At 35.9% G+C, this 16,144-nt stretch overlaps 1 protein-coding gene across 1 annotated transcript; it reads left to right on the plus strand.

Moving 5' to 3' along the window:
* Positions 1–1,538: 1,538 nt before the first annotated feature.
* LOC148852177 (MLP-like protein 43) lies at positions 1,539–4,986 on the plus strand. Its single transcript, XM_088944768.1, has 3 exons — positions 1,539–2,664; positions 4,221–4,388; positions 4,528–4,986. The coding sequence occupies exons 1-3, from the start codon at positions 2,283–2,285 to the stop codon at positions 4,797–4,799; spliced, it is 822 nt and encodes a 273-aa protein (XP_088800894.1). The 5' UTR covers positions 1,539–2,282; the 3' UTR covers positions 4,800–4,986.
* The last annotated feature ends 11,158 nt before the right edge of the window (positions 4,987–16,144 follow it).

Raw genomic sequence — 16,144 nt, forward strand, 5'->3', positions numbered from 1 at the left:
TGGATGGATTCAAATGCAGAAGATCCATTTCCATAGTGAATTTTGGAGCATTTTCCCTCACAGAGAATGGTGTTGGGTCTTTAATTTGAGGAGCATGACATTAGGGAATCTGAATGTGAAGGGATGACCGCTCACAATTGCGGTTTGAACACCGTTGATGGAGAGGTTAATGGTTGGGTTGGGGGAGCGGGTCTGCCTGTGAGAATAGAGAATGTGAGGGTTTCAAAATTTTTATTATAACATTATGTTTTTTATTTAAAAATATTATTATCAGTCATAAAATTTCAATAGGTTGTAGGTGATGGCCAATTGTGAATTGACGTGTCAAAGTTTTAGTGGAGTTGAAGAGAAAATTCCTTCATGTCCAAACACACAAGATCCGGAGTGACAAAACTAATTAATATGGAGGAACAGAGCCTCATCTTCAATTTGTTATAGTATATTTTAATTGGTTTCTTGCAGATAAAGGCAACTTTTGCCTTTAATATAAAAAAGAGATAATAATTTTATAAAATAATTAAAATAGGTTAAATTTAAAAAAATATATATATATCAAGAAAGGACATAGCTCGTCTTCCTCCTCTCGCTTTGTATTCGTGAGAGGTTAAAGTCGTCGGCGATAGCTATACCCGCGGACGAAACAATGGAAAACGGAAACCCAGAAGCAAAGCTCTACGGCCATGGCAAACGAAAAAACAGATACCCAAAACAACGCCAGGCTGGCCATACTGGAACTCACCAATATCATCAACATCCCGATGTCCCTCAACATTATCGTCCGCCTCAAGGTCACCGATGTCATCCGGCAAGGTAGCTCCAATGTCCCTCTCTCCGCCTCCGAGATCTTAACACGTGTCCTCCCAATCGGCAATCTCGACAACATCCAGTGCATCCTTTTGAATGCTCACTAGCTACAACATCTTCTCGGAGCACATCGCCAATTCCTCGGAACTAATGTAGAAGGCCATGTCGGGGGTATCTGTGCCATTCATAAAGGCGATATTAGAGGGCTACGATTGGTTCAAAGGGTGAGTGCTAGAATGTTAGAATCATTTGCATGAACAGAGATTAGAGGAAGAAGACACAAAATAGTGCTCTTTTTTTATATTATTTCAGAAAAATTATCCTATTATAATTATTATAAAAAAATATTACTTTTTATTAATATAAAAAACAAAAAGTTGTCTTTATCTGCTAGAAACCTATTATAATCTCAAAACTTTAACAGGTAGATAATTGGGAACAGCGGTTGTTGGTTGGTTTCCCTCCATTGCAGTTGGAAGGAAACTATGAAAGAGGAGGAAAATAAATGCAGAGAGAGAGAAAGAGAGTAATCCAAGATGGGGTAAATGGAAATGAAATTATTTTGGAGTCCAGATTGACTATGTTTGGTTTGAAGGAAAAAGGTAAAGAAGGAAAAAAAAACCTATGCAAACTTATATGGGTTTTCCTACTTTTTCTTTCCTTTCTTTGTTTTTTTCTTCAAACGTTACCAAACACAGCCTATAAATTTGAACTCTATTGTTAAATTTAAAATAGGTTCACTTAGCTGATTTGGTGCAATATTATAGGACGGTTAGGAAAATTATTAGCTTGGTTGATCAAAAAGTTGATCAACTATGTCCACATTTTAGATTATAAAAATAATATAAAAACATATACAATTACTTGTTTGTTTTGCTGAATTGATATTAATGGATCCCATATAATGGAGACTGAATTTGTATGTACACCATTGTCACAATACTTGCAACCAGATTCGCATCCGCCCCTACAACCCGCCCCCTACAACTTTGCCCGCCAAAAACATCCCACGCACTGTGAGTGCGTCGCGTGTCCACCCACACACGGATTGGAGGGACTCGTGCGGAGCTAACCGTGTGTCCTCTCGCCCAAAATGTAATCTTCTCATTTTAGAACACTTCAACCCTTTGAGCTCCGCCGGTCGGCGCGCTCACTTCAACCTTCCACCTTCTACTCTCAGAACTGAAGATTGCACCCCTTTGAATTCCGCCGGTCGACGCCGACGACCGTTCCGAAAGCGAAGCATTTTTAACAGCGAGAAACAACGAAGAAGATGTCCACTCAAACGCCTTGTTACAGGTCCCTCGTTATATCCATTTTCCCAGTTTTCATGAACCCATTTTGCTGTTTGTTTTTTCTTGCTTCAAAACCCACATAATCAATCAAAAACAACCAATTTGTTATTTGAAAAAAAAAAAAAAAGATTTTTCTTTCGAGTAGGCGAAGATAGTTTAAATTGATTGAAAGGGGAGTCTTTGATGTCGTTATTCTGTGCAAACCACGCAACACAACTCCCACATAATTTGGTAGTGAGAAGAAAGAATCTCACATCCAAGCATGTAGGCGTTCTGCTATTATCCAGTAGTAAATGCTGCCTGGTCGCCTCTTCCAACAAGGTGGGTCTCCCAGAAAACGCTGCTTCTCTTTCGGGTTTTCATCGAACTTCTCCATCGATCATGGAGGACGAAAAGTTGGGGATTATATCCTCTGAAACAGAGGAATATTCAACAGAATTGGATGTTGCTGTTAGAATCGTCCAAATGGCTTGCTTTCTCTGTCAGAGGGTGCAGGAGAGATTGATTTCCAAGGGAAATAATCAGGTTAAATCCAAAGATGATAATTCTCCAGTCACAGTTGCAGGTAACTGCATCGACTGTCTACAAAATGGTTTCTTTTTGGTGATTCGGTATGCTTTGTTGTGTGCTACTTATTTTTCATCCATCACAGTTGCATTAAATGGAACCCTTGCTTTTATCCTTTTATTTATTATATTTTTTTGGCGAGTGTTCTTTCAGTTTTTCCCCATTTGTTATTATTTATTTTTCTTTTTGAAGGAAATGGTTCTGCTGCTAAACATGAAAATTTGTTAGTTCTCTGAGGGACTGATGGTATGAGTTCCGTTTCGTTTTGTAGAAGCCACATCTTGAATTTGTTGGTTGGTTTTGGTTTGGTTTACAACCGAAGTCTGGGAGATTTTACCAACATAGGTAGATTTTTGGTTTTGGTCAATTGAAGAGACAGAGTTGCAGATGTTGCAGTGGTACTGACTTATTGGCGTCGACCGGCGGAACTGGATGAGAAAAAAAACAAAACACATAAAAAATGAGAAAAACTTACCTCCGGTAAATAAATCTGCTGGAGGGGTCGTCGGCAACGACCGACAGAAGATCCAGGTTGAAGTGTTCTGAAATGTGTTTGCAAAACTTTTTATAATTTTTTAATATTTTTTTCTATAAAAACTATTCTTATTTATTCCACTTGTTTTTGTTTAATATGATAAATACATATTATTTATTAGAAATGTGCCCAAAATGATTTTTACAAATTGTTTTTTGTATTTTTTATACTTTTTTTAATTTTTATTTTTATATAATTATGGTATCAAGGGTTAGGTTGAATTATTGACTTTCCATCAACATGAAAGTTATTCAATTTTTTGGGTTGGTTTTAAGTTTGTGTTTTATATATTAATTTATATATAAGATTTAATGGGAGGGAATTAATCAAGGAGAAATATAGTAGTTCAAATTACATTTTGTGCTCTTACAATTAGAGTGACCAAATTCAAAAACAGTGGTATTCAGAGATTGTATTTGGCGGGGAAGCCACCTGGTTTGTAAATTCCTTCTTCTAGTGTATTGTTATTTTATCAATCATAAAAAAATTCAAAGACGGGTCTTTTAATCAAGAACAGGTTTCAATGAATATTAATGAAAGTGAATAACTTAAATATATAAGATATAATGAGAGGAATTCGAATAAGAAAAATGATTGTTCAAATTATATTTTTATTCTTATAATTAGACTAGAGATGAGGAACCAAATTGAAACATTGCGATATTTTAAAAATAGTATAAATAATAATATTTTGTAGTGGCCATTTAGGATGGCTGAAGAAAATAGACTTGTGCCTGCTGTCGGTGGTGATTTGATGGGCTCTCCTTTTCTGTTTTCAACCTCTTTTAATATTTTATTTGGAATGCTTCAAAGCAAGTGAATCAACCCTGATGAATCTTCATCTCATCCCTCCCAAACGGCCCCTAGTCACTAGCTTATATAATACATACACCCCTGAATGTGTATTGAGTGCCTTGCATTTTCAAATCAGTTCCTTTCCTCTCTTCAATCTCTTCCTTTTCCACACTGTGTATTACCATTCACCTTGTTTTACATAATCATGGCTCTCACTGGTACAGTCCAGATTGAGAAGGAGATACAGTCCTCTCCAAAGAAGTTCTTTCACCGTTTTATGGACCTTCCAAGCCACTTTCACAAGGCCGTAGGTCATGATTCTCACCGATCGACGTTACTCGAAGGAGATGGAAAGAATGTTGGCTCCCTCCTACACTTTAATTATGCTTTAGGTAATATATACACATCTGCTGCTGAACTGTTATTTCCTTTCTTTCTGACTAGTTATATACTGTTTAACAAAGACTGAATCAGAAAGTTTTAGATCTTCCAGATTTCTTTTGACTGATTTTGATGCTTCGTTGAGCGTAGATGGAACAACTGTTCTGAGCACGGTTGTAAAGATTGAAGCCCTAGACGAAGAAAAATATTTAGTCATATTTGGAGGCCATGAAGGAGATCCCTTGAAGCGTTACAAAGTCATCAAAATCATCTACCAGGTCATCCCAAAGCATCCCAAGAGCTCAGTGATATGCTCCATAGAATATGAAAAATTAAATGAAAGTGTCCCAGATCCAACTGATTACGTTAACTATGGAGGAAAGATAATTGAAGGAATTGACGGTATTGCTCTCCAGGATTAACAGAAATAAGTTATAAATGGGCTTGTATTAGTGAGCTAATAAAGCACTAAATGACCCATGGTCATCCCTGTATGGAGTGCATCTACTAGTTTGACGTCATGTATTACCTTAATTTCTTTCTTCTCTGTGTACACTTTATTATTTACCCTATAATAAATGTATGTGCTATGTTTTGGATGTTTGATAATGGATGTTTGAGCTCTCCATTGACATGCATGATTCAAATATCAATTTTGATGCATTAATGACCCTGAAAATTCATACCCAAAATAAATTTCAGCTAGCCATGTTAAATATATAACATATATAGTTTATTTCAACTAATCATGTATAGCATTAATCAATCAACCGAGGGCTGTATTAGTTGATTTGATTCAGTGTTTTCGTGAAATCAAATCCCGCAATCGGTACTTTGGAGAAAAAGAGGTTAATGGAGAAGTTATTAATAATGCATGGCACCAAATACCAAAAGAAATGTATATAACATTAAAGACTTTATAACAGCATTTTAAAAACTCAACTGTGATGCCCATCCCCCAATCCAGGTGTAGGTGGGATTCAATCCCAAGTCTCTACTAAGACCAGCAATAGAATTTATAAACGGATTGATTAGCACCTTGCTTCATAGTACAGTTTATGTATCATAGGTTTTGCTTACTTTCAACCATTGTTTCTTAGGCTTATTTGGTTAAAATTCTGCTCTAACAAATTACTAATTCAATTTTCAAAAATTAATGAAAGAAAAGGGGTGAATAAGTGTTCAGTTCGATTCGCCCTTTTACTAACACTAGTCTCAATCCTTTTACTAATACTAGTCTCAGATTCGTCTTATGAACTGATGATCATATCAGCCCAGTTCGAAATGGGCTTTTGGCCCATTAAGTGTTCAGTATTTAACTAGTTTCCAACCTACTGCCCAGTTGGGCTTCTTTGTATGGCGTGGGACTCAAGCATTGATCTACACACCAGCCACATGGGTTCGGCCCAGCCTTTATTACAAGGCCCAGCCGAATTCACTAAAAGACTAGTGACACCCTCGAGCCCATCACATGGACCCTATGGGCCCAACACATACATTAAGTGGTCCCTGGGCCAAGCCATCTTATAAAAACCCAGGGACTGTGGGAAGGTGCAAGATTAGCCCATCAAGTATTATCTTAAATGGTTTTACACTTAACCTCTCAGCCCTTAATGATCAAGCACTGCCCAACAAGAGAAGACCTCTCTCTCGGCTGCAAGGAACAGTGCCGCACTTTCTACTCACATGGATCCCGAGAATTAAAACCTTTTGCAAATCTTTTGAAACCGTAAATATATATATATATATATATATATATATATATATATATATATATATATATATATATATATATATATCTTATTTTGCAAAACTAAATTCCAACGATTGAAATCAACCGCCGGCAGTTTGGTTTCCATCAGAGAGAGTGCATTACCGATCATTACCATTACCCGACAAAGGGGCTGATCCTGTCACTATGACCACTCACTCAGATGAATTTTCAAACTGCCCCAACATGTCCAGGTTTTGATCCCCACTAAGGATCTCACTGATTGACACATCAAAGACAGCCCGATCCGACATCTAGTGATGTGTCATAATCGAGTCTAGGGGTCAAGTGTAACTTTTCAGTTTTGCCCATCTGTCTCCAAGGTCTAGGTCAATACTGAAAATCTGGTCTGGTTCAAGGGTTCAAGCAATTCCATACTGCATGTGCCTTGGGCCTTACCCTGATGGCCAAAACAAGCCATCCTAACACTTGGTGGCAAACCGGTATCAGCCTTGGCAGGATAAATCTCCCCAGACTTATCCAATGGCTGTGAACATTTAAAACTAACACAAGTTTCTATAAGTGTCCAGTTTTAGGGTCTTACACAGAATTATACCGAATAACATGAATCAAACATGCACTTTAATTTATTTCCACTAAATAACAAAAGTACATCAAATCCGATTGAAGCTAAGGGCATACAAGACTGTCTAACAGCTCCCACTTACACTTAGGTCCAATCTGGTACAAGCTGGACTCCCATACTTTCCACGTGTTTCTCAAGCACCTTCTATGTCAGTGGCTTAGTCAATGGGTCTGCCACATTATCCGCTGATGCTGCCTTCTGAATTAGGACGTCCCCTCTATTAACGATCTCCCGCAGTACATGGTACTTCCTCTCGATGTGCTTTGACTTCGAGTGGGCCCGAGGCTCTTTAGCCTGGGCGATCGCTCCATTGTTGTCACACAACAACGGGATGGGTGATGTGCTGGACGGAATCACTCCCAATTCGTGTATGAATTTCTTCATCCACACGGCTTCCTTGGCAACTTCACTTGGGGCAATGTACTCGGCCTCGCTTGTGGAGTCTGCAGTGGACACCTGTTTGCTGCTTTTCTAGCAAACAACACACGATCCTATCGTGAAAACATACCCAGATGTAGACTTTCTATCATCTGGATCTGACTGGAAATCGGCATCGGTATACCCCAGAACTTGTAGTGAACTACCATCGAATAACAGACTAAACTCTTTTGTCCTTCGAAGGTATTTAAGTTTGTTCTTCACACCAGTCCAATGCTCCTGCCCTGGGGAATCTGCTTACCACACTCACCGCCTGAGCTATGTTCGGGCGAGTGCACAGCATGGCATACATGATTAGTTAGTTTTTGTTCCATCATTAAAATTTGTCACGAGCACTTAAAATCAATTTTTGGTCATCCTTCATTCAAGTCACATGACATCTTTCAGAGCTGCATGTAATAATAAGTTTGTTAATGCTTCAGGAATCAGCGTTTCTATTTTATCATCACCCATGCCTTTGCCTTATCTCAATTATATGGGGTCGGCAGCTACTTACATTAATATCGTTTTATCTCATGTCCACTGTTAATTAATTAACATAATTATAGTACTATATATGAAAAACTAGTGTTTAGTTCTTTTGCACTATTCTTCATTATGGTATAGGGAATTGAAATCATATTGTCGATCGATGGGTTTTGGAATTAATCTTGCTAGGTTTAGATTGAAGCTGTGGGTCCTTGATTTGTTGCGCCTACTTCTTGATTTCCTCACAGATGAGCTATTGTTTCGTGCAGCTTTATCTAAGGCACTATTGAGGTGGGGATAACAGTCCAAAATTGGTTGTTGCCGACGGTTTGTCAAGGAATATCATTGAAGTGATAGTTTTGCATCAAATGGGTCCTTGGTTGAAGCCACAATATTGGAATGATAGGAATGTGGGTACACTGGCCATTGAAGCATGGCGGCCATACACCGGCAATGCATCGGAGGACATGCTCAACTCAACATCAGGCGGAACATTCATAGAAACAGGACAAATCACAAGGTGAGTGCATGTTCGGCAATATCGTGGGAAAAAGTTTCCACTACTCGCGCACATTGCAGTCAACACATTGGGGCCCCCTCGGAGCGAAGAGGTAGATCGAGAAGTGTAGTTTCGATGGCCAAGAGAGCATAAGCCATGGACTTGGTTTGAGTAACCCACACATGGCGAGGTGAAGTTTGTAGGCACATGGTGAAAGGGTACCCAAAACACATCAGCAACATCAGGAGTAGACCTATCACATTGTGTTCAGTAGCACCACCGAAAAGCTACCAAGAAGACGGTCGAGCCTTGAGGTATAGATTATACATGGGGCGGACCTCCGCGAAGCACACACATCCAATTTCTTCAAGGGCCCTTCTTACACATTTCAATGGTATAGCCATATGGCTCCTCAGCTTCATAGGGCCCTCTGTGTGTATTATTACTTCTTTGCCTCCTGAAAGGCTGAAACAACTTTTCCGTGGTTCTTTTCCAGCTCTATACTTTGCCAATGTCATGATCCACTGCATCATCACCCCAAACTTTGATGAAGGAGGGTTTCAATCCCGGACATTACTGACAAGTAATTGGCACATTTGGATGAAAGATAAGGGAAAATCTATGATGCAAAAAAGATATGATATGGGAAGAGTTTTGACCAATCAAAATCCACTCATGAATTTTGATAAATAACACTTGACTGACTATCACATTTATAACTCTAGTTAACTGGTCAGAAGTTTTTCAGATATTATATCTTTTTCATATCATAGTCAAACTTGAAAGACAATACTTGTGATTTATATAAAAAAAATCAATGTTGCCCAAAAGAGATGTTTATTCAATCGAAACATGTTTTGTAGTTCAAAGATAAAGTTTTTTTTCCCTTTTTTGTGTACCTTATATAAAACTAAAATATATTTTTCTTTTTCTTCTTAATTTTTATCTTTATTGTATTTCATTATTTTTCATCTTTTATGAATAAAAGACGAAGCTTTATTCATAATAACAAATTAATAATGTAAAAATTTAGGAATATTTTTTCTTTAATGTACCGAAAAAATATTAAAATAATATAAAATGGGATGTATGGTAGACTAGGATTTATTGAGCCTAACCATAGAACCATGGAAAATTAAATCAGTACAGACTTTTTTTTTCTTTTTTTTTGTACATGAAACTTATGTATTAAATTTTTCAATCCCCATCTATTCTCTAATTATTGGGGACCAACAACCATGTTCCAAATAGTAAACATATTCCCCATCAAAGGTGTGATTTCAATGCAAGAGTGTATGTGACCATAATTAAATTGCATGCAGTCAATATCAGTCATAATCATTATCATCATCTAAGCCATGTACTAATTAAGCATATGGGCTCTGCTACTTCACCATAATTAGTTAGTTTTTGTTCCATCATTAAAATTTGTCACGAGAACTTAAAATCAATTTTTGGTCATCCTTCATTCAATTCACATGACATCTTTCGGAGCTGCATGTAATAATAAGTTTGTTATTGCTTCAGGAATCAGCCTTTCTATTTTATCATCACCCATGCCTTTGCCTTATCTCCATTATATGGGGTCGGCAGCTACTTACATTAGTCTCGTTTTATCTCATGTCCACTGTTAATTAATTAACATAATTATAGTACTATATATGAAAAACTAGTGTTTAGTTCTTTTGCACTATTCTTCATTATGGTATAGGGAATTGAAATCATATCGTCGATCGATGGGTTTTGGATTTAATCTTGTTTGATTTATATTGAAGTTGTGAGTCCTTTGATGGGTCGGTGTTTAAATACAACAATTCATAATTAAACATCTTCAACCTTTCTTTGGGTAGAGGGGAAAGGGGTAGCACTCCCCCAAGCAATTCATAAACATCATAGATGTATGTTTGTGTCTGCCCAAAATTTTGCCAAAAGACATGGGGTTCATGGGATGAGTCTAAAATTCTTGTACACAAGAAATCTGCCCACATCTACCCACATAACATCGTATATACATAGAAAATATCTCATCCTCCTATATAATATTATGTATAAAGAGATCTTTCTAATACACGGAAGTAATATGTTGTGGGTAGAGATTCGTAGATTGCAAATATATCCATTAATATTAAAACATAGGCCTCTACTATTTGAAACATGGTTGGTCCCTCGTTGATTATAGAAAAGTGATGGATTGAAAATTTTAATACGTCGATCAAGCTTAGAAGAATTAATACACCAAGCAAGGAAGATTGTGAAACAGTGATTAAATTGCAGTCAGTATCCGTCACCATCATTAATTATCACCATCTATATGGGATCCGTTATTTGAACCGAGCTGTTTGTCATATTTGATTTTTGATCCACCATTAAATTATGTTATGAGCACATAAAATCACTTCTTTGTCATCCTCCCCTTCATTCACTTGACATCTTTTGGGGGTGTAATTTGTACCTTTGTCCTTCATTCACTTGATCGATAAAAGTGAATTATTATTATTACTGATCGAGCAAAAATAAAGTAATATATATGATAAATGTGAATTATTATTATTACTGATCGATAAAAGTGATTAAAAATACTAATGTAAATAAGAGAAAATAGGACTAATATCTGTCTCATGACCTGCTGATCGGGTCAAACGATTCAACCGTTCACTATACATTGAACATCAATGTATAGTGATATTACTTTATAAACATTTGTGACGTGGGTAAATTCTTCATTTTTCTCATTTACTAGTCAGGACCCATGCTATGCACAGGCTTTGTTTATAAGCAAAACTAAAGTTGGAGCTCTATGACATTTCCAATTAAATGGTGTACATCTAAGTTCAATTCAAGTATGATTTTTGTGGTTATGTCTAGTTTATCCAATCACAATCTAAGTTAAGCTTTAGTGAGAGTGACCAATTTCCTATTCTCAAGATAAAATTTGTATTTTATTTTTTTTGTATCCTAATGCTAATTTTTATTTTTTTTATAAAAGTTTTTTTATTAAGTTATTATTATTTTTAGGTAAAATCATAAAAAAAAAAACATCATCTTATAACAATTCTATAAACCACCTTTGTGTTTTGATCCTAACAAAGGCCTCTCCTATAGTTTTGAGAAAAAAAAGTGCAAATACCTTATCAATGAGGTCCCACCATCCTCTTTCTCCGTCTCTCTCTCTCTATCTCGATATTCCCCGCCCTAGTCTCCTTCACTGCCAACCTCTTTCTTAGTGAGGTCCCACCATCCTCTAGCTCTACCCAAGATGCAAATACAAACAAGGAGACTCCATGAGGAACCTCAATCTCAATGATCTCGCAACTGCACCTTGCTCCGTCGGCCTTATTATTGATTGTGGTCTCTTTGTTGCCTCCACCACTGCCATGTCACTGGAACAACTCTCACTTCGTTGCTCCATCGGCCTTATTATTGATCCTAGAAGTGATCAAGACCTTGGATTTTTGGATCTTGTGGGTACGGGGTTGGTGGTAATGTACATAGGTCAGATAGGTGGGGTCTTTTCATAATTTCCTCTTCAAATGATAGCCATTCTCCGGTGAAATGGTTGATAAGAAAAGATAATGATGGAGTAGAAGCTAAAGAGTTTTACACCGAAGAAGATGGAGATTTACTTCTATTTTATAGGTGGTAATTTTCCACCGATTCTCGATGTTTATGCTAATTTACGTTGTAAAACAACACCTAAAACAAAGTAAAATTTGAATGAGGTGTAAAGTTTACCCCGGTTATCATTTACACCCAAAATAAACACAGCGGTAGGGTAGAGTAAAGAAAAGTTTTCTTGTTTTGATTCTTGGGGCAAGGTGGTTGTCTTCCCCTGATCTTTTTCTCTCTTCCTTTTGATGTTAGATAATTAACATTATGATTTGTATTTAATCAATAAAATTTTATCCAGAAGAATGGGACTTAGTGGTGTTTTAGGATTTTGAGAGGGGGGAAAGTTGCTTAATGGGAAACCAAGAAATCATAATCCTTTTTCATATTTATGTGGGGATCAGAGAAATTTTATTTTTCTGGGTATCACTTATTCATCACTTATTCCTCGTCCCCACCCTGCCTTGTTGCCATTCTTAATAATTCCTCAAACTAAGGAATGGCATTCCACCAAAAATGAGAATTGAAGATTTTGATTCCACTCAACTAAACAATATAAATTTTATAAATTTTAATAGACCATTCTAATTCTGATTCCAGACTCTTATTCCCACAAATCAAACAAATCCTAAATTCTTTTTCTTTATTCATATGAATCTTGATGTAATTAGAAATGAACTTTTTTAGAAGCCTTAAGGCTGAACCTAAAATAAAGTTGCAAATGAAAGGGAGTATGACCAAGAAATGATTTTCAAGTGCTCATAATTTAAGATAGATCAGAATGAAATGAGGCAAACAGTTGGACATGTAGATGGCCCATTATTATAATGGGCCATACATCCTCTCAATGCTTTAAATATATAGATACATGACTGATTAATACTGAGTCTTACTAATACCGATTCTTACTGACCCTAGTTAATTACTGTCTCCCACTCTGACTTAGTTGATGTATTAAACTACTTTTTTTTTTTAATTTTTGTGAAACATCATGTGTTAATTTCAATTCATCTCTACCAATTCACCGCCTAACGGGAGACCAAACCATCTTTCAACTAGTAGAAACCTCTTTGTCTTCGTGGAGACTCCATCTCTACCAATGAACAGGCTAATAGGCGATCATAGTACAGTACTATGCAAGAAAGAAGTATCTGTTATCAACTTAAATGGTTTTATCATCCTTAGCCTATTAACCTTTATCTTAAAAGAATCAAAAGGTGATGGAGATTCATCTTCATTGCTACAAAAATGACTGTTTTCACCATAATTTGTGCATTTTGCAAAATAGTATAAACCTGCTCAACTCCATTCTCTGTCATAGAGAGATCCCGCTTCACCAACTACATCAAAGAAGATAAAGAGAAAAGACAAAAAAAAAAACAAAAAAAACAAAAAACAAAAGAGGAGATGAGATAAAGGGAGAGGGAGAGGTAGAATACTAGAAATTAACCTTGCAGATAGGCGTGAGAGAAAATTCAACCAAACGGGTGAGGAGTGTGGATCTCCTGCCCACATAAACTCTGCCCATGTTTATTGCACTCACACATGGACATAGTATTATGTAGGAGATGTTCCCAATTCACGGGGGTAGTATATTGTGGGTAGGCGTGGGCAGGAGATCCGGAGTCACGGGTGAGAGGCACACAGGTGAGAGTACAACAACTCCTTTGGTCCTTTTAGGGTTCTCTAATGTATAATTGTATAGTTTCAGTGAATTTACTTTTATTTATTTATTTATTTTTCTCTAAGGGGCTATACAATGGGGTAATCCATCTCCCAGATAAACCCGTCAACCTAAACGGATTCTATCCCACAAACTAATTTCCACTACAACGAGAGAAGGCTTTATCAATCAATCAATCACTTCGTTGATAAAAGAACAAAAATAAAAATGTTTATAAATTTTTATTATTATAAATAAAATTAAGTCTTTTAAAAATAAATATTCTCCAAAACCCAGGTGGAGAAATGATTAACTAAATACAATAGTGTAAACGGGATCCATTCCTATTTTTCCATTTATCACTTAAGTGACATTTGATAAATCTGAAATCTAAAGTCTGAAAAGTTAGAAAGATATTAAAAGTGTCTGAAATCTGAAAAGAGGCATACATGATTTTCTACTTTTTAGAGGATCTAAATAGATAATGCTGTTTGTGTTGGATCAATTTTACAACATTTGAAATTGCTTTGTTTTAATATTTTACCCCTGGGACAGACTATTTTGTAATTGTGAATGCAGTTAGCACTATTTCATATAAAATAACTTATCAAATTCAAAATAGTATCAAAGTTATACAAAAAATTAATAAAAATAATTATTCACTAATAAAAATATTAAAATGATTAAAATGTAAAAAATTTAATAAGAATTTATAAAATTAATTATTAATAAATAAATAATTATTAGTTATTAATAATATTGAAATAACACAAATAAAAATAATAATTGATAACAATTACTAAAATAATTTATAATTATAAATAATACGATAAAAGTTAATAAAAATAATTAATGTTTAATAAAAAATATTAAGATAATTAATTATTAATAATTAGTAAAAATAATTTATAGTTAATAATAATAATAATAATTATTATTATTATTTAATCGCCTTGCAGCGGCGGTGGCCGAAGAGAGAGAGAGAGAGAAAGGTAGTGCGTGTCATTTCCAAATGTCTGGAAGGGTAATTTTGACAATGCACCTGCTCTTAAACACGTCTGAGTGCGTTAAGAGCCGGCCTGCGCACTATGGTTTTCAGATTTGAAAACAAAATTCAGATCGATTTGAGGAGAGACTAAATGGATCTGGGCTTTGAAAAACAACATTTTATAAATATTTATAATATAATATATTATATAAATTATAATTATATAATATAGAAACCGGATTCAGTCAGTGCAAAGCCCATTCGAGCAACCATCATAGCCTTGCATTGGGAATATCTTCCCATGACAAGCACAGAGGTATGCATATATTCCAAATGCAAGGCTGTAAAGCTGTCGAACAGTGTTTGAATAGGCTGTAAAGCCTATTTATTTTTTTTAAATAAATAGACAAAAATAAATTTGGCCCAGTCTATGACCCAACTTGGGCCAAGGCTTGACCCACAGGCCAGCCTGGGCCATGGGCCATGGGTCGTATCGGGTTGACCCCCAAAATTTTCATCGGGGAGGGCAGCACAGCCCGTAACGGCCTGGCCAGCACTTTGTGTGGGTTGCTTGCGGGCCATGATATACCAGCCAGGCACGGCCCACTTTACACCTCTAGGTGATATGGTTCTGAAAACTCGTAGCAGAGACAACAATACCCAAGATAGAAAAATATGGGGGAAGAGGAAGAAAGACTTTAGTGTAAAAGCTTATTTATGATTTTGGTGTTTCGGGTTGTTGTTTTGTTCTTCAGACCGAGTAGGAGATTGGGCCGACCTAGGCCTTTTTGGGTCTAGTTTTGTTTTTTGGATCTGATTTATTGTTTCTCTAGGATTTCTATGTGGAGTGGTTTTTTGTGTGTTGTGGTTCTGGTTTTATGGGCTTGAGATGATATCTTGCTTACTTGGCATGGGTTCTTCTTGATTTGTTCTATTGGATTAGCCTGTTGTATTGTATATTCTCCTTATCTTCTCTTCTCTTTTGAATGTATATACCTTCCACCAGGCAATGAAATTGGAGAAACAAACAACAAAATCCCGAAGTCATTCATATAGATGGTTTATCCTAAAAGTACCCTTATCACTTCATATTTAAGTAAACCCTCTCCCTCCCACCCCAATAGAATTTGTGATTGGAGAAGAAATTGAATGCTTGTATTTGGGGCTCTACATTTCATGTAGTTGTCATTTTCTGAGCTCCATAGTTTGTTAGATAATAATAGATTAAGTATAAATAACAAATACCCTAACTTAGATAAGGGCTGTCAACAAGTAGGGTTTGCTTTGGCACAGGGTATACCAGCAGTTCCAATTATACTTACATCTACAATTTTTAAATTATTTTAGTAACAAAACCTTTATTTATTAATAATATAACCTTATTAAAAATGCCAATAAATAGTGAATTGTTTATTTGTCAAAAAATCAACAAGTGTTTTTATTCAAGATTATCTTATACATTGTCTACGAAATTTACCCATTTAGAGATAAAATGTAATGACAGTTACAAGAAAATTAGGAAAGCTTTATGTATTTTTAACTCAATAATTGGTTTGAACCTTGATCAGTTTGGAACACGCAAGAAGTAGCTAGAACCAACTCAATTATTAATTTTGACAAAATAAAAAGTTGAGAACTGATATAATGGATTCAGTTTTTTCAGGTACAACCAACCCATTGACATCCCAATTTAAGATGAAGAGGCATCAATCATGTTGATTTTCTAATTTAGATGATCATGTTTACAT

The sequence above is a fragment of the Nelumbo lutea genome, chromosome 5 (assembly GCF_056320005.1).
Source record: "Nelumbo lutea isolate HS-2025 chromosome 5, American lotus-T2T, whole genome shotgun sequence".
NCBI lineage: Eukaryota > Viridiplantae > Streptophyta > Magnoliopsida > Proteales > Nelumbonaceae > Nelumbo > Nelumbo lutea.

Bases quoted from the DNA above. Each gene is read 5' to 3' on its own strand.
- LOC148852177 (XM_088944768.1), top strand. From the start codon at position 2,283: ATGTCGTTATTCTGTGCAAACCACGCAACACAACTCCCACATAATTTG. The intron at 2,665-4,220 runs GTAACTGCATCG...TCACTGGTACAG, and splicing joins TTCTCCAGTCACAGTTGCAG to TCCAGATTGAGAAGGAGATA. The intron at 4,389-4,527 runs GTAATATATACA...CGTTGAGCGTAG, and splicing joins ACACTTTAATTATGCTTTAG to ATGGAACAACTGTTCTGAGC.